General features: G+C 50.8%; 1 protein-coding gene across 1 annotated transcript; it reads left to right on the top strand.

The window, feature by feature from the left end:
• Positions 1 to 1,247: 1,247 nt before the first annotated feature.
• On the top strand, positions 1,248 to 20,392 carry FBRS (fibrosin). Its single transcript, XM_077314791.1, is given in 21 exon segments — positions 1,248 to 2,545; positions 5,485 to 5,670; positions 6,816 to 6,851; positions 7,521 to 7,550; positions 8,383 to 8,431; positions 9,194 to 9,599; positions 10,712 to 10,950; positions 11,801 to 12,000; positions 12,184 to 12,228; positions 12,367 to 12,376; positions 12,379 to 12,461; positions 13,075 to 13,143; positions 13,243 to 13,272; positions 15,938 to 16,174; positions 16,354 to 16,417; positions 16,420 to 16,480; positions 17,095 to 17,123; positions 17,126 to 17,176; positions 17,266 to 17,349; positions 18,267 to 18,484; positions 18,841 to 20,392. Coding segments are annotated over 21 exon segments (3,246 nt in total). The 5' UTR covers positions 1,248 to 2,152; the 3' UTR covers positions 19,567 to 20,392.
• Positions 20,393 to 21,576: the final 1,184 nt, after the last annotated feature.

Genomic DNA, 21,576 nt, shown 5'->3' with positions numbered 1-21,576 from the left:
CAGGTGTGACGAAGCAACACCACGCTATTACGTCATGCTGCCCAGGGCCAGACGTCACAAGGATCGGCTCTCCGTCCGGGGGTGGGGCACGGCGTCACGCTCTCGAGGCGGTGACGTCACCGCGCGGAGGACGGGGGAACGGTTGAGAATGACGCAACCCGACCCCGCAAAAAAAATAAAACAAAAACAAAAAACCGAAATGGGGGCGGGGCTTCATCGGGGGGGGACTAGTTCTTCCTTCTAGCGGAGGGATTGGACACTTTACTCCGCCGAGAGACGCGGAGGGATCTGACGCTGTGGGCGGAGTTGCGTGCCGTGCGCAGAGAGGAAGGGGATCCGGCGGCGACAGCCAGGGGGAGAGAGAGAGAGAGAGAGAGAGTCCGAGGGCCGCTGCGGAGACAGAGCGGGGAGGGGGTGAAAAGACGACGTGACCAACAGCCCCCCCCCGCCCTTGGGGGAAGGGGTCGCAGCGCCCCCGCCCGCACCCTTCAGGCCGGGCCCTCCCCGCCGCCCCTCCCCCCACCCTCACTCACTCACCTCACGGCTTCGGCCAATCAGCTGAGGGGGGGCCCGCGAGGCAGCGGAGGGTGCCAGCCCCGCGGCCAATCAGCGTTGGGGGCGCGCGGGACCCCCTCGCCGCCAGCCTCGGCAAGGGTGGGGGTGCGCGCGCGGCGGCGACAGCACCCTCAACGGCCGCCGCTCTTAAAGGTACAGCTCCGACGGGGGGGGGGGGGGCGACGAGGAGGAGGAGGAGGAGAAGAGGGGCCCTTCGGCCTGAGGACAACAACCACCCCCACCCCGCAATCACTCCGGGCTCCTGTCAATGGATTTAAAGGGAGCTCGGCCCTCTTAAAGGGGAGTTCTCCTCGGCCCTCATTGTGGCTGGGAGGGAGGGAGGGAGGGGTGGCCTTGCCAAGCGGAATCCGGATTTCTCTGGACGCGGAGCGCTCGAGCCTTAAAGGGGAGTTGGGGCTGGCGAGGAGAAGAAGCCGAGGCCTGGCCAGGGAACCGGGGAAAGGGGAGGCCGCGCCTGGCTGGGGATGTGTGGTGGAGATTACATCGTGATTTTTCTCTCCCCCCCCCCCCAAGGGTTGGGCGGGATAGGCTTGAGAGGAAACGGGAGATTCTCGGCTCTGAAGCCTTAAAGGCGAAGTCTCGGCGTGGACGGGAGACCTTTTGACGTTGAAGGCTGGCCAAGAGGAAGTGACCCAGGTAAAGAAGGCCGAGCAGGGGCTTCGGAGGAAGAGAGGCCCCTGCAGAACCGCTGATGGAAACCCTCGTCATCCGAGGGGAGGAAGTGGCTGCCCTCTGAGCGGAAACCCTTTGCCATTGTTGGCAGAAGTCGCATCTGCAGTCTTAAAGGGGAGGCTGGCTGAATTCTTGCTGCTCCTGGGGACATACAAGGCCTGTTTTTTTAAAAGACCAAGGCTGGGGACAATTCCCTTTTTTATTGTTTTAGAAATATATAGGCACTTCAAGTGGACGTCTGCTTTGTGCTGTGAGAAGACACCTGCCAAGTTCTGGAGTTGGTTTCACGGGCTTTTAGAAGCAAACTCTTAAAGGCACCTATCCCTAAGCTCTGTATGGTAGCTGGAGGGATGTAAAAGTCTTTATTAAAGGTGAGGGGTGTGCCGGTTTTTGGAAGGTTTTTATTCTAGGGAGAAAGGTGATGTTCCGTGATAAAGGAAATTGACATAGGTAAAAGCTTTTATATTAGAACAGTCTCACTTTGAGTTCTTGTTTTTATTATGTTGAAAGTATTTAATTCTTTAATTTAAGAGTCTTCTCTTTTAAGGGGAGGACAGAAAAAAAAGGAAACTACCGTTCCTGTCACAGGGAATTAAAAGGAGGTGCACTGATTTGTGAAGTAAAGATCCTTCTGTTTTGAGTAGGCTCTGTAAATGTAAATTGAAGAAAGGTTCAGAAGAGGAAGGACAGGATTTCTGGTAGAGGATTTAAAGAGTTCTCTTGAAGGGTCACATTGCCTTTTAATTGGCGCTCTGTTGAGTGGCATCAAGAAGAAAACAGTCCTGTTGAGAGTAGCTGCAATGCAACTGGCTGGTGAGGGGTGAAGGGTACCCCCCCCTTAGCCGCATCTGCCATACCTGTAGAACACAGCACGACATATTCTCTGTACCTCAAGAGGGACAACATGGAAGGAACAACCGCAGCTCCTGCTCCGTGTTGGAGTGGGGGAGGAGGCAGCAGTGGGAGAGCCCGGAGGCAACGGCGTTGCTCGCGGCGGGACCGTGAAAGCCGCTGCACTCTCCGCAGAGGGAGCCGTCCTGGGGATGTTTCTCACCGGGGACTTTCATCATCATCATCTTCGGGATCGGACAGCGAAGGGCCCTCTCCTCCTGCCCCTGCAGCACCTGGCAAAGCTCGCCCCCTGCAACAGCAGCGCCGACGCCGGCGGCCCCTGCGGCGGCGGAAGAGAGCCTCTGGATCTTCCTGTAGTCGGGAGGAGGAGGAAGAGGAAGAGGAAGAAGAGGATCTGATTGATGGCTTTGCCATAGCCAGCTTTGTCAGCCTGGAGGCACTTGAGGTGAGGAGAGACCTCCCTTGACTTCTGTCATCAAGGGCTTCTGCTGTCTAGGAACTAAAGTGGGGAGGGCTTCTGGGAGCCGGTTGTATAGCAAAGGAGAACTGGGGTGAACCTGGGCTTCCATAAAGTTCAAGCCTAAAGACTAAGTGGGGCCAAATAAATAGGTGTCCAGAGTGGGATGTAGTAGTGCCAGGGAATGTCGACCTATTTGGATGCTGGTATACTTTAATGCAGGGGTAATCAAACTGCGGCCCTCCAGATATCCATGGACTACAATTCCCATGAGCCCCTGCCAGCAAATTCTGGCAGGGGCTCATGGGAATTGTAGTCCATGGACATCTGGAGGGCCGCAGTTTGACTACCCCTGGTTTAATTCATCTGGTTTGTCTCAGTGGAGTTCCCATGTCTATAAACTGCAGGGATCCTTGGTTGTCTGTGGTATCTAACACTGAAGGAAAACATTTTGGGGGGGGGTCTTTTATATTGAGTGCAATAAAGTAGGAGGCAAATCAAATATAACTTATGGTTCCTGCTTCATTGGGGATGAGATCAAAAGATTGTCAGTCATACTAGATGAGGAGGTGCCTAGATCATCAAATTAAAACTCATGCATGGCATGGAACTGGTTTGTTTTCTTCTTGTTCTTGGCCAGTCATCATGTGTGCAAAACAGAAGGTGCCTAGAAATAGCTGTGAACAGGACAGTGGGGACAAGGGCCTGGTTCTTGGAATGTCGCAGAAGTTGTGAAAAGCTCATACATTCCTTGTGTTAGGACCTCTGTTCAGTCCCTGCCAGCTCTGCATAGGACGATCTCAGATAACAGTGCTTGGTAAAAACCTGTGTGAGACAGTTTGGAGAATCTCTGCCCATCATAGAAGATGGGTCTGGGCTCAGTGGGTCAATAGTCTGACTTGTTTTAAGGGGGCTCATTTTTTGTCACATACTGATAGGAAGTGGCATCAGACATAACGTTAATGGGAGATTTAGCCAGTTGAAATTAGGCCTGGAGATGGGGCTATGCCTGGGCTTTTAGTGACTGGTTTGCAGTCTTTGTAAACCAGTGAGTGGCAAGGCTGCCATTGTGTCCTTTACATGGAAAATGAATGGACCATGCTGTGGTGTGTGTTTTAGTGTTTGGGTTACAGCAAACCTTTCCCATTTCCTCCTCTTTCCAACCACTTCTCCTCAGGCTAGGATTTGGTATGGTTCGGCTTGCTGGACTTCTGTGGCCAGGGATGAGTAGTTTTCCAGATTCAAACAGGCGGAACAGGTGACGTGAAAGTTCCAGCTGTTTTGCCTGTTTGACTCTGGAAAAAAAAAGACTCTGCTTAAGACAGGAATGCTCTAGGCTGAGCCTGTGGATCAATTCTAGACAGGCTTTACCTGCCTTTCCTGTTAGGCAGAACTGGGTGAGGAGCAGGGTGTGAACACAGGTGTCTTGGCCAAGCTGAATGAGTCCAATGCATAGCTATGCAGCACATAGAGAAATTATAGAGCTGGAAAGGAGTGATAGGTCTAGTTGCTGAGCAGGCTCTCCAACATCTTCAAATTGTTGTTAGGACTTAGCTCCCATATTTCCCCGGGCTTCTGTCTTCCTCCAGTGAAGCAGTGGGGGAAGTAATTCACCAAAAGCATTTAGCGGCCCTGCCTTACTTGATACTAGTCATTATTATCACCTCAACAGCCTAGAAGAAGAGGGGGAAATACAATCTGTTTGCTTTTACAGAAATGTTTGTTGTCTAGTGTGTTGCCAATAAGTGGTTTTTATTTGCCCCAAGCAAATAACTGCTACTTCCTAGGCCGCCAGGTGTCTGGTAATTTAGGAGTCTCCCATTTTGCCAGATTCAGTTCTCTTGCTGAGGGTGATTCAGGTTCTGAAGCTTAGTGCAGCGTTTAGGAGTGTGAACGTCTAATCTGGTGAGTCAGGTTTGATTCCGTGCCCCCCACGTGAAGCCACCTGGGTGACCTTGGGCTCGCCACAGCATTGAGAAAGCTGTTCTGACCGAGCAGTAATATCAGGGCTCTCAGCCTCACCTCCCTCACAGGGTGTCTGTTATGAGGAGAGGAAAGGGAAGGTGATTGGAAGCCACTTTGAGACTCCTTCGGGAGAGAAAAGCGGCATGTGAGAACCAACTCTTCTTCTTAATGTTCACTACAAGTAATTGTGGGATATAATGTGCCTTCACAGGGAACAACTACATTTGAACTGGAAAGATCTGAAGTGGTATTATCAGTATTTCAGAGTCCAATACTGCCTGATTAGGGCAGATAGCCAGTATTTGGATGTCTTTTTCAGTTCTTCCAAAATTTATTGTTTATCGGTGTTCGCTTATTTTTACCATTTGCATTTCCACTGTAGATGCAGATTCATTTTTATTCACTAAAAATTAAAAACATACACAGTAATATGACATTTTAATCCTGTTGAAATCAACCTCTCCCCCAACACACATCATTAAAATAATTTGAAAACAGAATTAAAATGTGTACAAAGACATAAAAAGAGTAATTAAAACATTGGCCAGTAAGACAGATCACTGAGGGAATGGTAAATGAAACATAATAGTACACGAACTGACAGAAGGAAGGGGCTAATGGCTCTTCCTGGGGGGGGGGGGTTCCAGAGCTGTGGTGCCATGACTGAGAAGGCTCTATTGGGTTGCCACCTGCCTAATATCTGGGGGGGATGGGGGATGGGACGACCCCAGTAAGACCTTCAAAGAGGTTATGTGGGTTCATCAGGGATTAGGGGGTCCTTCATGCATATTGGTCCCAAATTATATTGGAGTTTGAAGGCCAAAAACAGCACCTGAATGGTGGCTGAACACATGGGAGCCAGTGCAGGTAATCCTACATAGAGAAGACTTGATGAATGTTTCCCAGAATGGTCCTGAATAAGTATAGTTGAACATCTGTGTTCCTTTGCCGTCTTCCCACAGAAGGATGCAACCTTGAAGACCCCAGAACGGCTGGAGCTTCGGATGAAGCAGTCTGGAAAAAGGAAGCGGGGTGAGGGGAACAACTCCGAGCCAGAAGATGAGGACGGGAGCTCAGAAAAAGGTCGCGGCCGGGGCTGTGGTGGGGAGAGAGCACTGAGAAAACGTAGCAAAAGGCGACGCAAAGAGGTAAGACCTTGTGGTGAAGGGGCTAAGATGGAGGGAGGCATGTGGGCGGGGTCATAAGCAGTCAGGAGGGGGCAAGTTACAAGCGAAAGCCTGACCCAAGCTCAAGAGCAGCCATGAAAGCAGTGAGGTGATATTTGTCCAATTAGAGTAGACTCACAGGCAGCTAATGAGGTGACTAGGCGGATTGGTTTCTAGTTGGGGAGCATGTGTATGCCCAAATAGTATTCAGCAACAAATACCTTACTTTAAGAACATGTGCTTAAAACCCTTCAGTTTTTGTTATGGAACACAGTTGGCTTGTCACAGAAAGATCTGATTCCTTTAGTGTCTGCCTTCCTGTGTCATTTATTTGGGGAATTATGTTACTGAACATAATGTCAGCTTGTGAACCGTGTCTCTGGTGTGTCTTAAATGCTCATTGGATTTTAATATGGCAAGCAGAATTCAGGGCAATGAATAAATAAATTTGGATGTAAGGAAAAGGTGTAGAGTGTAGCTCTCTGAACTGGATTTTGCCAAAGTGAAGCCTTTAATCTTGTGAAAAGGGAATAACCACAACTCTTTTGCTTGTACCCAGATCTTCTTAAGTGTAAAAGAGCTGTGGGATGAATTTTTGCTCATGGTTTAAAAAGGGACACACTCTCTGCACCTTAAGAAAGATGGAGCAGTTGATTCCCAAATATATAATGTGCCTGTTAAGGATGTGCTAGCCAGCTGCAAAAGAAAAGGGCCATAAAAGGGAGAGTTTATGCATTATGTGCTCCTAATAAAACTTAGGTTTTATTAGGTATTAGGGTGATAGGGACTTCGGACCGAGACCCCTGAAAGCCCTGCTGGTCAGAATAGGCAATACTTACATGGACCAATATGAGCAGCTTGTGTTTCTGATTCTCTGAAGGTCACCTTTGCTGTATGCTGATACAATGACAGAGTGCCCCATCTTTTTAGAATATAGAATATGCATTTGTAAAGCTGATAATTCACTTCCTTTTTCCTCAGCATGTATCTTAAAATCTCACAAATGTCTTAGACCCTCAGTGTTTTGCATTTGTTTTAATTGTTTTTGAAAAATACGTAGGATTGGCTGTCCCCATAATCATTATGAATCTAATATTGGTTTCCTTCCCTTTTAATTTTCTCCCCAGCCTTCTTTCCAATCTTTCCTGGAAACTGGATATATAGTAAGTGGATCTAATGTTTTCATGATACCATTTTCTCTCTCTTCCCCACCCCCCTCTCCAAATTTGGTTGTGGTCATAGTTTTTTCAGTGAGTTCTGGCAGCCAGTATCCTTCTGTGGGGCAGAATGCTTGCTCCTCACCTATGAAATCCTCCCTCCCCTTTCTCAGTTTGCTGCAGTATGTAAGTTGGTTTTGTAATGGCAGCATCTCTAGAAGGGCTGGGAGATCTATGGAAACCTCCCTTTGCAGTGCTAGACTAGCTTTCTGAAGCTCCTAGACTGCATGCAGTCTCCTTCAGGCTCCAGCAGATCCAACTAGCTTTGTTTGCAACAATGTAGAGCCTACTTGCTTTTCTCCCCCCTCCCTTTCTAAAACCAGCTGGTTGTTTTTCCTTTAGTACCTTGGGGTGGAGTTCCTGCTATCGGGGATTCTAGCTAGACACCCTTGTTGCTTTCTCTGAACTTTTTATTTGCGTGCCTTTTTCTCCTGGGTATCACGTAGCCCACGTTTCCCTGTGCCGTAACAAGTTGCACATCTTCCTTCAGTCCCTGTCAGAGCTGCGTCCTTTCCTGCCTTGCCTGTTAAATATGGCATGGATGTAATCTAACAGGGAGGGGCTCTGATTGGTTGCACTGTTTGACTTCCCTTCTCATCTTTTCCCTCTCTGCAGTGTGATACAGAAAGTGATCCAGAGGAGCAGGTAGGCAGTGACTCCCCCCCCCCCCTCCCAAAATATCCTACAGCTGCCTGGAACTCACTTGTTTCTACAGAACTCACTGTCACTTTGGCTATATAGATTTGTGTGTGGGAGAGTACACGGGAGGAGGGGGGATTGCAGGAGTGGCTGCATGTGGGAAGGGTACTGAGATTTCTTTCCTGTGCTTGCTGTTGTTAAGAAAAACCGCTTCTCTATAATGATGTCCCACACATGGCTCCTGTGAATGTCACAAACATCTTTGAACGGTTTGAGAAAGATTCTGAGAAAAGCTGTAGCCTGTTGCTTCATCCTGACCCTGTAATATATATAGGCCCTGTCATTTGGGACTTCTAGAATTGTTCAGAAATGCTGCATCCTGGAGGTGGCTACTGTTAATTCTTGCAGCTTCTAAAAGGCCCGCCACGCTGAAAAGTAATCTGGCACGTTCAGTGGCTCTGAGTGCCGAGAGACGTCAGAGGTGGTCTGTGTATGATACCCTTCATATGACTTACTAGAGTAACCAGCTGCTGGTTTTGAATGCAGGGGTTGAGACAGATGTAGCACAGTCTCATTGCATGAGAAAACACACTTCATTCTGTCTGTCATACACAGAAGGCAGTCCCATGCACTTGTACAGCTTGTGTACCTCTTTATTTGGGTGAAAGGCTGGCTATTGCATCACCAGCTTGAGAAAGGAAAAACGGTCTTTTATGAGAAGCCTGCAGGCACCTTTTCATTTTGTGTACGAATCATTGGATTTGATGATGGTGATCGTGCTTTGGATCTGTTTTTTTCCATGCCAAATAGTGAACCACTGTGTCTCTTGTCTCTGCAGGCCTCCATTGATGACCTTGAACAGTCATTCACTGTATCAACCAGCAAAGGTAGGTGCCAGGGGTCTGTGAACAACAGCAAGGCCCGTGCCAGAGACAGCATCACAACAGCTGGCTTTTTGGCACAGTTAGCTGGCATGGGTTGGGGTTCCGCATGTACATTACCAGGTTAACTTTGGTGGTGCAGAGACATCTCTTGGCCAGAAAACAGGGAAATATTCTAATATGCAGTAATCTGTTCTGGTGCTTTATTGCAGTAAGGGTTACCTCCACCTCCTAGCATTTCCTACACTGTTGGGAATAGTGTTGTGTGGTGCAGGAAAGTGGATATGGGGGTTCTAGAATTCTCTTAAACTTGGTTTGCTTGCCATTGTTTCGGTTGTCTCTGTTTTGTTTTAAATGGAGAAAGCCCCATCTGAGTTCCTCAAGTAGTCCCCCGTGGCAAGGGGCTGATTTCATAATTATAATAGTTAGCGCTTCATAAAGCATTTCCTGCTAAGTCCTTTGGGCTGTGGAACCTTCTGTGGATTAGGCTTCTCCCCTCAACTCCTTTCATACTTTGTTTACATAGGACTTGGCTTTCTGGACCAATGTTTTAGAAATAGTTACCTAATTCACCCATAGATGAATTACTGCTCTTGTTCTGTACTAGCAGATGAGAAAGAGTAACTTGTCAAAAGCCATCTCAGGAGTCTGTTAATAAACTAGGATTTTCGTCCAAATTCTAAATGCAGCACTATCTGTTGGGCCCTTGGTTGTAGCTGCCTAACTTCTGTTTCTCTCTCCTTCCCATCTCATTTTCCTTTCTTGCAGCCTCGGGACCCATTGGTGCATTAAACGGGAGCTGTGAAGCCAAACTCTCTGTGATCCCTAAAGTCTCTGGCCTGGAGCGGAGCCAGGAGCGTAATTACGAGGCCGACCGGGACCCCTTGATAGTGCCTTTCCTGCCCAAGGAGCCCCCTTCTCAGGCAGCTGCGGCCCCTGTTCCAACTCAAGCCTTGCCCCCCAGTCCGCCTGCCCCACCTTCCACAAGAACTCGGGCTCAGACGCCTAATGCTGTTCATGGGACTGCCCAGCCCAAAGGTCAGCCGCCTCCGATGCCTCAGGGGGGATCAGTCCCCCACAACCTCACACAGAACCAGCTGCACATGAAGGTGCCAACCTTTGCCAGCCAGACGCAGGCCCCGTACCCTGTAGGGCTGGACCTCAGCACCGGAGGGTGAGTCTCAGTGGGATTCACCCATGGCACCTATTCTGGGATTCTTTTGTCCACCTCTCTTGTTGCTTTCAAGTGATTCTCTGCTTTTCTTTATTTAAACTCCACTCTGTCTTCCTACCCAGAGCCAGTAGTTAGGAGTGCGGACTTCTAATCTGGCGAGCTGGGTTTGATTCTGCATTCCCCCACATGCAGCCAGCTGGGTGACCTTGGGCTCACCACAGCACTGATAAAGCTGTTCTGACCAAGCAGTGATATCACAGGTCTTTCAGCCTCAACCATGTCTCCATGTGGGAATTTCATCTCCCCCTTCTCCATGGGTCACTTGCTTGATGATGTTAATACCTAGATGGCTCAAAGTACTCCATGTGCCCTTAGTGCAGCCCTGTAGATTGGTCTGTATTGTCCCCCTATTGCAGGTAGAGGGCTGAAGCTGGGGTTGGCAGTAGCTTGCCAACAGCCATACCTAAAAACTTCATGGCAGAGGCAGAATCTGTGCCAGAGGTTTTCTGGCTGACTCCTCAGTCCCTTAGCAGTTCTGCTAAACATCTCAGCTGCCCTGTAAATTTTATCTCGTCCTTCTTGGCATTCCATCTTTCCTTGAGCAATTTCCCCACCCGTTCCTCTGTGTCCCATACATACAATTTCTTTCTGAACAGAATTCTTTACAAAGTTCCTTTCTAAGAATCCATGATTCTTTCCCCATGCCTTTCATACTTGCACCGTTTTTTAGATTGATTTGACAGTTTTAAAATGCAGACAATCTTGTGCTGTGTGACTGGTCAACCCTGGCAATCTAAATCCCTGCTGCAAAAGCTGCTTTCTGTAGGATTGCTTGGAATAAAGATTTATTTTCTTGAGGGTTCCTCAGTGAGACATCTTGTCGTTCCCTTGCCTCACTGGTGAGGGACCCGAGGTTGAAGAAGTCGCACATCCAAGACTCGACTATGACTAAGCTGGGGTTTGAACCCCAAGGTCTCCCATATTTGAGTGCAGTGCCCCTCCTAGAGCTTGCTTATTCCTGGCTTCTGTGGGGCACTCTGCCTCCCCTTCCGTTGTTTATGCTCAGTCTCCTTGTAACTCCCGAACCTCAGATTGGTTCTTCTTTCTTTCAGGTGCAGCCGTGGTGCAGCTCATCCCAAGCCTCTCCTCCCCCCATGCTCCCCCTCTTCTTCTCAGCTCTCTCACCGACCCTCCACCCCCTCACTGGCCCTGCCCCCCCATGCCTTTCCACCCTCTCTCCGCCCCCCTTCCCATCACCACCCGGGAATGTTCACCCCCTCACCAGGCCTCCCGCCCCCACCCCCACTGCTTCAAGTTGCTGGGCACCCAGCTGCAGCCGCTGCCATATCTGGTAAGAGCAGATTTTTCTCAACCAGGGTTTCATCAAAACCCGGGGTTTCTTGATGGCCCTGGATGGGTTTCCTGGATGGGTGGGAGTTAATTTTAAAATACGTTAAAAATTGTTATTAGACATTGATTGGGTAATATGACGATATATGGTCATGTTGACCCCCCTCCCAAAATGGACAGTGATGGGCCCGGAGGGGGTAGGAAAGGGAGGGCCCCTGGGTGGGCGTGTCCCCAGCTCTGCTTCCCAACCCTATTCTGCACAATTGCGCCACTTCTGGGGTTTCTCGATGCCTGAAGAATGTTTCAGGGGTTATTCAATGGTAGAAAAGTTGAGAAAGGCTGGGTAAAAGGGATGGGACTGGGGTAACAGCAGGTCTTGAGGAAGATTTCCAAGGACTGAGATGGAAAGGGTGGCGATTGGGTGGCCTCTACTGTGGTCCCCAATCTGCATCAGTGTGGACCATGATCGCTTCTTAGAATCTTATTTTAGAAATTGGCTTGTGGTCCTCATTGTATCAAAGAGCGGCTTAAATGTATGATGGCAAATTCAAGAAGTGAGTAGGTGATGGAGGGGTAGAACTTTTGGTTTCAGAGAGCCATTTGGGGCGAGCAGCTGTGGGGGGCGGGGGGGGGCAGATGAATGGAGGGCTGGGCTGTGGAAGAATCTACTGGCTCCTGACAAGGGAAGAAATCTGGAATCCAGGCTCCCTGGGGACAGGCTCTGTGCAAATGAAAAGTCGTGTGGAAGGGGAGCCTGGAAAAAGGCCTACGTTCTTGTGTTGCTTTCTTGCTTGCTTGCCTCGCTGTGTCCCATGACCCCTTTGCTGTTACGTTCACTTCTGCCTTTCCAGAACAAGAACTAATCCGACAAGACTTGAGCTCCCGATTCTTGGCAGGGCAAGGTGGGCCTGAGATGGCAGCTGCCGCCATCCGCCCACTGGCGTTCCAGTTCCACCAACACAACCACCAGCACCAGCACACCCACCAACATACCCACCAGCACTTCACCCCTTTCCCCCCAGGCATGGTGCCTGCGCCCAGTCCAGCAATGGTGAGAGCTTGCTGGCGCTTGCTGGGAGAAGGAGGGGTGGGTGGGCAAGCCGGTACCTGTATGTCCCTGCATCTCTGCATTACAGCCTTTGTTGCAGGCCTCGCCTTTTTAGGTTTTCATGCTTATGGATGTTGGCCTTTCCTCTCATGAATCTCATTTCTTCCTGATTTCTCTCCCCTGTAGTTTGAGAAATACCCTGGCAAGATGGATGGGCTCCTGAGGCATAATGTAAGTGAAGCTTTTTTTCCCCCTTTTCTTTTTTAAAGAGCAGGGAGCTCCGAGGGGACTGACCTTTTGGAAAGGGGCACATCCCCCCCTCCCAGTTTCTCTGGGTGGCGCTTCCATTGCTTTCTCTTCTTCTTCCAGTTTTATGCCGCATTCCCCCAACCGTGTCGGGGATCCCCCCGGTCCTGCCTCCCGCTGTGACTTTTGGCTCCTTGCAGGGGGCGTTTCAACCTAAGGTGAACCCTCCAGACATAGTAGAAAAATGGGCTTTCTTGGAATGGGCAGTTTAAGAGTGCGGGCTCCTCTGTGTTGTTCCGATCCCTCGGAGCTATCAAAGTTTTCAGCAGGGAGAGCTGAAGGCCAGCTCTTTTGGAGAATAGACCCCAGTGGAATAGAGAAGGTGAGGCTGGGAAGAAGTCCCCAGTGACCAATGGGTTTGAGCGTGGGTCTTTATGCTCGTGGGTTCTGCCTCTCCCTCTGGGAAGGAAGCAGAGTCCACTGTAGCAGCCCTTAAGTGCTTTGAAGAAACCGGGTGTGCATGGAGGGGCAGTCTCCTCTCCAGCCATGAAGAGCAGTAATCTAGTAGATTAAAAGAGGGGAAGGGCAACGCCTAAGTTTCCTGAGAGGTGTGGTTGGGGGGGAAGGCGGGATTGTATAAAGAAAAAATTGGAAGGTTGAAGGCTAGATAGAAAAGAGGACTTAATGGGGGATGAGCATTGAATGGAGGGAGGCAGCTCTCAACCAGAATTCTCTGTGATGGGATTAGCATCTAACAGCATAGAGTAGACAGGAAAAAGGAGGCAGGTCTTGGAATGTCTCATTCTCCTCTCCACATGGTTTCTCCCGCAGAGCACTAATCCTGACCTGCCATCCCGGCTGGGCGCCGTTCCACCCAGCTTGTCTCAGAAAGGGACTCAGGTGAGTCTGCCGTCCACACGAACTGGGCTGGGGGCAGCGATCAGCAGAGTGGCGTGCAGACTACAGCTAACCTCCGCTTGGTTTTCTGTCTCCTTGTAGCTCACAGATCCTTTCAGGCCTACGCTGAGAGTGAGTAACCCTGGGATCCCTCCTGGTCAGAACGCAATGGGGTTGGCTGTCTAGAGGATCGAGGACTAGCGGAGGCAAATCTGACATGAGCAGGAGGAGAGAAGTGACATTGGGGGAGGGTGGCAGGAGAAGGATGCATCCTGCTAGAGGTCAGCTTGTGCCCAGCCAAGCGGGGATGGAATGGAAAGATGTGGAGGTTCTCCATTGGTGGAGGAGGGTATCCTGGAGTGGATTGCTCCTCCCACTTGCTCTGAAGGCAGACCCATGAACATTTACTTGAGCCTCTCCTTTCTGGTGGGAGGAGTGCTTCCCCCCTCCCTAAATGACCATCCTGTTTGTTCTTTGTTTATTTCTGAAAGATTTGTTCTTTCCCAAGTCTACTCGAGATGGCTCCCCTCCCAGAAGGGGATGAGACCACAGAGTATTTTGGAATAACCTTGATGTTTCTATCCACAAGTTTTGCCTTCCTTTTTCCACCCTCTTTAGTTATGAGAGCGAACAGCCTTCTATTAGGCCTGCAGCTCCAAGAAGAGCAGTTGGTTTAGCTGCTGCTAAAGGGAGCTGGTTAGGACAGGTGCAGAAGAAAGCACCTCGCATGACATCCTGGACTCCCATTCAGAAGCACTGGTGTAGGGCTGCAGAATAGGGCACAGCCTTCAGGTCCACGCTAGCATGGAGGAGGAACAGTCCCAGCTGGGAGACAGATCCAACCCCCCCCTCCTGTGAGTATCTTGGACTGTCCTGAGCTGCAGTCATGACCAGACATTCCTTTTGGGGTGGTGCCACGTGGGCAGCCTCATGACGTGCAACCACTCTCTGATTGGATCCAGCAGTCGCCTGCTCTCTTTTCTGTTGCAGCCTTGAACCAAGACTTTTGCAGGTGGATCAAGACCTTTTGTCCCAAGACTTTTGCAAGAGGGTCTTTTGATCCTCATCAAGGATATTGGAGCCAGTTTAGCTGTAAAGGGGAAGCAGAAGGCCAAGGCACAGAAAAGCATTGGTCCCCTCTTCCCTCGGTCTCAGACTGGGGATGAAAACAGTCCTCTCAGCGAGAACTGTGGTTGTCAGGCCGTTCTGGACCCCAGGCATCTGGTTTATGGAGAAACGGCAAGTTCCCTGCAAAAATGCCACGGGCTGTTGCGTGGACCCTTCAGTGAATTCTAAACACTTTTAATTCGTTTGTCTGCTTCTTTTGGACATTTTTTGCCCTGTTTACCTTATCTCTGCCTGTGTTAATCTTTAAAGCAGAGGTTTGTGGGTGTCTGGAGGACTGCAGGATATTGGACAGATTGTAGGCTTCTGCTGAATGCCCAGGAAAGCTGCCTTACTCTAGTCAGTGAGGGGGTAGATTCCATCAGAAGCAGCTTCCTTGACTCCATTGTGGCTCACTAAAGCACCAATCAGTGGCTCTTGCTACAGTTGCAGGCAAAAGGAGGAGGAGTCCACTTGCCTTGCCAGCTTTAGTGGTGTTGAATTCCTACAAGAAGCTCCCAAGAAAGGGTTCACAGCTTTCCCACCCACTACATGCTCAGGGTGTTAATGCAGGAGCCTTCAGAGCTTGTTAAATTTCTCTCTTTGGATCCAGTCTTGGGAACTTGCCTCCCTCACTACAATTACATCTGTGATGAGGACCTCACTAGGAGCCTTGCCAGTCGAAAATAACCTCTCTCCACAAATAATGAAATCAGAGGGGTCCTTATTCTCCATCCGTGGGAGAAGGTAGCCTTAGGATGCTGTTATACTTATCTTGGGTCTGCAGCCAGGGATTGCCGGTGCTTCCACATCTGGCTGAAGATGGGCCACGAGTCCACGTCCAGCTGCAAGGATGAAGCTTCCACGGTCTCTCCCCCCCCCTTCTAATCATCTGTAAGAATCTTAAAAAGTCTGCTGCTATTTAAGGGACCGTTCACAGCCACCACTGATTTTCTTGGCGTGGAAGTACAGCACGGAGGATTTGCCACCCATCGGAAGAGCTGCGACTCTCTCAGTGCTCGGCGTGAACGCTCATTGGAGGAAACGTGCAGTAGGGCCCACGTGGGCTACTGCTTTTTCTGCTGAGGCATTCCACGTTGGATTTTTTCCTTCTTTGGATGCGGCCTTCCGGGATCAAGTGCTCTAACAGGTTCCGGCCTCTTAGATTGTGAGCAGGGAGCTGAGTGTCTGTAATGTACTTCCCCATTCCACTCCAGAATACCCTCCTCCACAGGCGGAGAAAGGAACATCGGACTCGGTCGAGAGTCTTTTCTCTTATTAGTGAACGAAGGGTATCTGGCCCCGCCTGTAACCTTTTGCGGTATCTTGCTGAGCGCGTGTGGTTGCCACGGTTTTCAGTTGAGTGCGTTTTTTGTCTCCTGGGGATGCCTGCCCTCTCTCCTCCTGTGTCGTCTTCTTTCAACATTGTCAGCTTGCATTTTTCAACTTGTTTTCTGAAGCGTTGGCCATCTAAAGAGTTATTTTTGTCGCCTTGGCTTTACTGCACCATGAAATTGTCCGGGGTGGGGTGGGGCGGGGCATTCCTCCCGCCAGAAGGGAGAGGGGCAAGCAGGTTGATCCAGCCCTGCCCTAGAGCTGGTGGAAGAGGAACCGGCTCTGTGATGCTTCCCGTCCACCAAGGGGCAGAAGCTTTCCTGGTAAGTCCAACATTCCCTTCCTCCTTCTTCCGCAGAAGCCTGGGAAGTGGTGCGCCATGCATGTCCGCGTGGCCTATATGATCCTGCGGCACCAGGAGAAGATGAAGGTAGGGTGGGCATGTGCCGCCTCCCCCCTTCGCCTGCATCCCATGATGGGGAGCGGCCCAGCTCCTGATGGTGGCCGCCAGAGGGTCACTGCAAGCCACGGGAGAGGCCTCTCCTCTTCTGCTCTTCTGATGTCCATGCCGGCCCCTGGATGCAAGTCAGGGTTTGTGAGTCTGGGGTAAAAAGAGGGCTGTGAAAATTAGAATTGGAGGAAAGGGTCCGGGGCGGGGCTGATCTGGAGGCATCCCTGACCAGACGGGCTGTGCTTCGTGTGAGCAAATGGCGCTCGAGGGGAGCCATTTGTTTTGCTCATGGTGGGTTCTTTTTCTCCCCCCAACCGATGCAGGGTGACGCCCCAAAACTGGATTTCCGGAATGAACTCCTAACCTGTCTGCCGGGCACCGGAGCCTTTGCAGTCTTCCCCACGGCCAGGAGCTGGCACGTCCCGCCACCCTCTTCACCGCCTCTGGTTCGTGTCTTCTGGCCCACCCAGGAGGGGTTTTCTCAGAACTCTGCTCTGCCCGCTTTCCAGCCCTGTGCTTCCCTGAGACTACGGTCTTAAAAGCGAGCTTCCCAAGATATTCCTCCCTGGGGAATCAGGTTTCCGGGCAGTCTGGCTCTTATCTGAAAATGTGTAAGACTGTTCCCTGGGTTGTTAAGGTGGTTAGGTGTCAAATATAACAGACCAATTAAATGATGTAATAGCATCTAGCTACCTATTTATGGCGCCACCCATTCATCTGTCCATCTGTTTATGTATTGACCACTCCCAAATCATCCTGCATTTCTGGGAGAATTCTATACTCATATAATATATATATATTTTCAAGGCAGTATCGTTGCCATTTTAACCTGTTTTAACTTGCATATGAATCAATTTAAAATTAAATTTGCTTCATTGTGATTGTGTATTTTATATCTTTGTGCACTGCCGCGAGCCAGCTTGCTGGGAGGGTGGTCTAAAATCCAATAAATGTATGGAAACAAACAACATCTCTGATAGCCCATCAGATAAACAAACAACATCTCTCCAGTATCGCTTCACCATTAACTAGTCTCTCCTCTTCACCCCTCCTCCATCCTTTAGTGCTGTCCACCCAGGGAGTGGCTCGTCTTTTGTCCTGCCAGCGCTCCTCATGGTTCCTTCCTCAGCCCCAGCCCCCACATTGGTAAGAGTGGAGAAACCAGAAGGGTCAACAGGGCAGGTCCTGGAGGCTTCTGTATGGTTGCTCACGCCTCCGCTTGTCTCTTCTTGCAGATCCCTTTGGCAGACCGGCAAGCTTTGCCTCCCTGGGAGCCCTCTCCAATGGAGCTTTTGGGGGCTTGGGCAACCCTTCTTTCAGTAAGTATGCTTGAGAGACCGGATACAGAGCGATCGCTAGAAGGCCAGAAAGTAACTTCTTGGGGTTTGCCTACTAAAGGGATTGAAGGAAATGTGGCCGTACGACTGGTAGATGCAGAAGCCAGGACTCCTGGCTCCCATTCCTTCTCATGCTTGAAGATGGAGAGGAGTTGCAGGTTCTTATCCTTCGCCTCCCCCCCCCCGCAAAAAAGGAAAAAAGCCCTTACCAAGAGCTTGGATGAGAAACTTGGTGCTGGTCATCAGGGAAGGAGAGGGTTATACCTGTCACTTCCTCTGCAAGCAGGGCTTCTGCAGCAAGGACCTTCTGTCTTTGTCCCAGGTGTGATTCCCAATTTCATTATTTTCCACCTTCCTTATCTAGCTAGGAAAAGAATTGGGCAGAATTCTTGAAGAAGCATCTAAAGTGCTGTGCTGCTTTCTCACCGCCTTTCTCTCCTGCTGTGCAAAGTGCTGAGGTGGTCCCTGGAATGTAGTGCAGGATGCCTCTTCCACATGTAACCAGCTGGGTGACCTTGGGCCAATTACAATCCTGATAGAGCTGTTCTACCGAGCAGGAATATCAGGGCTCCCTCAGCCTCACCTCCCTCACAGGGTAGTCTGTTGTGGGGAGAAGAAAGGGAAGGCGACTGTAAGCCGCTTTGAGACTCCTGGTAGAGAAAAGCAGCATATAAAAACCAACTCTTCTTTTTCTAGGGAATGGTTGTGAATGGTTATGACAAAAGCTTTGTCCTTGAGAACCTAGTACATAAATGGGAGCGTTGCTCCTCTGGCAAGTCCAGATGTAGGAGGGCTTGACCATGTTTCCCACTGGGCTGGAGTTGGGAGGGACATTGAATCCCCCCCCCCCGCCCACTGCCTCTGGCATATCCAATCTGATCATTTTGCTTTCTTCCCAGACCCAGCCTCTGTCTTTGGGCAAAAGGACAGCCCTGGAGCTGCAGCTTACCCCAGCCCCCATGAAGCATGGAACCGGCTGCACCGCACACCACCTTCCTTCCCCACTGCCCCACCCTGGCCTAAAGGCGGCACCGGAGATGGGGCTGAGCGGGGCGGCACCCAGCACGACAAGGAGAGTGAGAAGCCAGAAGGGCCCGTGATCAAGGACGAAAAAGACCAGGTGAGAGGCAGGGGGTGAAGAGGGGGCCAGGGCTGGGGCATGGGCTCCTTGTGTCTCCCAAGTATGGTATGTTTGGAAGTATTCGGAGGGGACTGACTCCTTCAGGGTGACTTTGGGGCCTGGGTGGATTTGACTGGATTGTACTGAAAAGGATCGAGGTTCTTACCTCACCCTTGATCCTCATGAGAGAAACATCTAGGTTGTCTGAATGCTGATCATTTGGATTGGGATGAGAGGCAGGACTTTGGGTTAGGAATTTGGCCCAGAGATGGAAAAACCAGGAGCCGTTTGCAGTCCAGTGCTGAATGAGGGAGGACAGAGAGCCAACAGCAGATTTTTTGCACGTGTTTTCCAGAGATGTCCTCTTCTCCCGCCACCCGCTGCGTGCCTCTCCAGCTACGCCCACCCCAAAGAACCCAGCACTGGCCCACGAAGAGACCCCAGGCCGCCCTCACGGGGCAGTGGAGCGGGAGCACCGCTACGGAAGCCCAGCCAGCTCAAGCCACGCCTCCCGCTCGCCGTATCCAGAGCCCCCGCTGAAGAAGGAAGTGAAGGTGAAGGAAGAGCCAGAACTGACAGGTTTTGAGGGAGCTCTGCGTGCAAGCGCCCCCTTCCCCAGTACCCTCCATGTCTCCCACCCACTGGGGGCACTGGCGGTGTTTGAGCGCCCCCAGCCCGGGACTGGTGGAAACGTCTCCCCATACTTGGTGGCCGGCCCGCCTTCGGCTGCCTCCTATGCTGCGCTCGAAGCCTGGCGCGAACCTTACCACCGGGGTCTGGAGCTACACCCGCTACAACGCCTGCCCCGCTTTCTGGAGACCCCGTCACCTGCCGCCGCGGAGGACTACGAACGGGCCCGGATCTACGGCCTGCCGCCCCCAACCCACCCAGGCCTCATGGCTTATCCCCGACACCAGAACGGGCTGCTGGCAAAAGCCACCCCGACGGCTGCTGCTGTGGGACTACTGAGTGCCCCTCCGCCCCTCATCCCAGCTTCTAATGCCCGGCCCTGCTCCCCTAGGCGTGCCCCTGATATCCGGGAACTGGCAGCCGCCTATAAGGACCGGGACTCCAGATAATGGTGCTACAGCGGGGCCCAGGGACATGAGTACCTGCGCCAAGCAGTTCCCCTTGTCTCCCGCCTGGGCCCTGGCCAGATACGTAGGAACCCCCTCCTTCCGCATTAGTGGGCATAGACGTCTGGCCTCCTGTCACCTTAGCCTGAGAGGAAGGCTGCTGATGCTGCCGCCACCAACTGAAGGGAGCTAGGAGCATTGGGAGCCCTTCCTGCCCCCTCCCTCCCCGGGCGAAAGACTTGAGCAAAGTAGTCTTGTGTAAGCGCTGGGGGTGGGAGAGGAGTGCGGCAGGGATCCAGGCTTGGGATGCCCCTTCGTCTTTGTTTCTGGCTTCCTTTCACAGCTCCCTTTGCCCCATTGTGTGTGTGTTTGGGGGGGCCCGTTATTAAAGATTTGGTGTCTGCTTCCAGCACTCCTGCTGGGCTGAAATTAACCTTGGGGTGTGTTCTCCCTCCCTCCGTGGACTGAGGGGAAGGCTGCTTTCAGGGGCGGGGGGGACTGTATCTTGGGGCACCTCCCCCCTCTACCAGGCAGTGTAAATATTTATATATTCTGCCCCAGGCAGGTGGGGAAAGGTTTTTGTACATTTATAAAAGGTTTGAGATTGTGATTTTAAAAGTGACCCCTCCCTTGTTCTCCTTTCCTCTGGCTCCCCTCGTTTTTACTGTACTGCTCTTTTCTATACCTGTATCCAATCCCCCTTCCTCCCCCTTTCCCCCCATCCTTCTGTAATTGATCAGAAAGGTGCAGCTGGGAGGGTGCCACGCATCTGCCCACTGCCCTTTCCTCCCCAGGTTGGTTAATTAAAACCCAAACTGGTGCTTCTGGATTCCTTTTTTGTTTCTGGACTATGTGTTTGTTTGGGGATTGGGAGGGTTCAGTGCAGGATTCCTGCATTCCTGGAGGTGGGGGGGGGGGGGGGCTGAGCAGCATCGTATTGGGTTTGGCTTAGAAACGGATTTATGGGAAATTACATGCTGCTCCCCAGACCATCCTGGAGGATTCAGTATACTGAAAACGGAATTGTGTAATGTGTGAGATGCAGAAGCTGGTGCCTTTGAAATGGCGCCAGCAGTGGTTCACTGGAAATGCACATAATCTCTTCACCAGGCCTTCATTTTTAGGGGTAAACATAGAGTCCAAAAATGGATTCTCTAAGACTCTCACAGAGTCTTAGAACTGTAAACCAAACAGGTGTAAAACCTTCTAGCTCCTGAAGACACCCCCCCCCCCCAAACAATATACAGGCCAATTTTAAATTATATGCCCAAATTCCAAAGATTGCATTTTTACCATTTTTGTAAAAAGCTTCAGGTGGTGCCTTCCATATAGTAACTGCAAAAGTAGGTTAGTCAACTTGCCAGAGGTCACCCTGTGAGTTCTGTAGCTATGTGGGGTTTGGGGTGCAGTTTTCTCTAATGGTTGAAACAATGTAGTCTGTGTTTTTGAAAACCAAGCTTTATATCCAGCTGGTCCACTCCTAGCCTTTAGAGGACAAGACTGTGTATTAACCAGTCCAGTGAGGGGTATCCCTTCCACATTCATTCCTTCGCTGCGTTTTGTTATTTTTCAAAGGTGGGGAACAGGCCTGTTAGATGCTTGCAACTTGGACCTACCTACAGGAAGTGGAACAAATGAGCAAGACTGGATGGAGGGGATCTCTCTGCACCGCAGGGAGGGGGGACCTTGATGTTCCAAGGTCAAGGTTGGGGGGGGGGGGATGAGTCTCTTTGAGTCATGTTCCCATCAGGAACCCAAATTACTAGAAGTGAGTAATTCCTTCTCACCATAGCCACAGTCCAGCCTCCAGTAGCCGCAAGGGTAATTGACCAGAGCAGACAGGCATTGCCTACAAACCATGTCTGCAATAAAAAAAATAATAAATCCGTACTTGATGGAAAGTTTCCATTTTTTCCTAATAAAAATGAACATGTTTACAATTGACTCTACATGCAACAAACAGTTGTCTTCTGCTGAGTCACAGTAATTTGATCGTTTTAACTAGAGATGTTG

Source organism: Paroedura picta, chromosome 16, assembly GCF_049243985.1.
Source record: "Paroedura picta isolate Pp20150507F chromosome 16, Ppicta_v3.0, whole genome shotgun sequence".
Taxonomy (NCBI): Eukaryota; Metazoa; Chordata; class Lepidosauria; order Squamata; family Gekkonidae; genus Paroedura; species Paroedura picta.
Note: the sequence above shows the minus strand (reverse complement) of the source record. Positions and strands in the feature narration are given on the sequence as shown.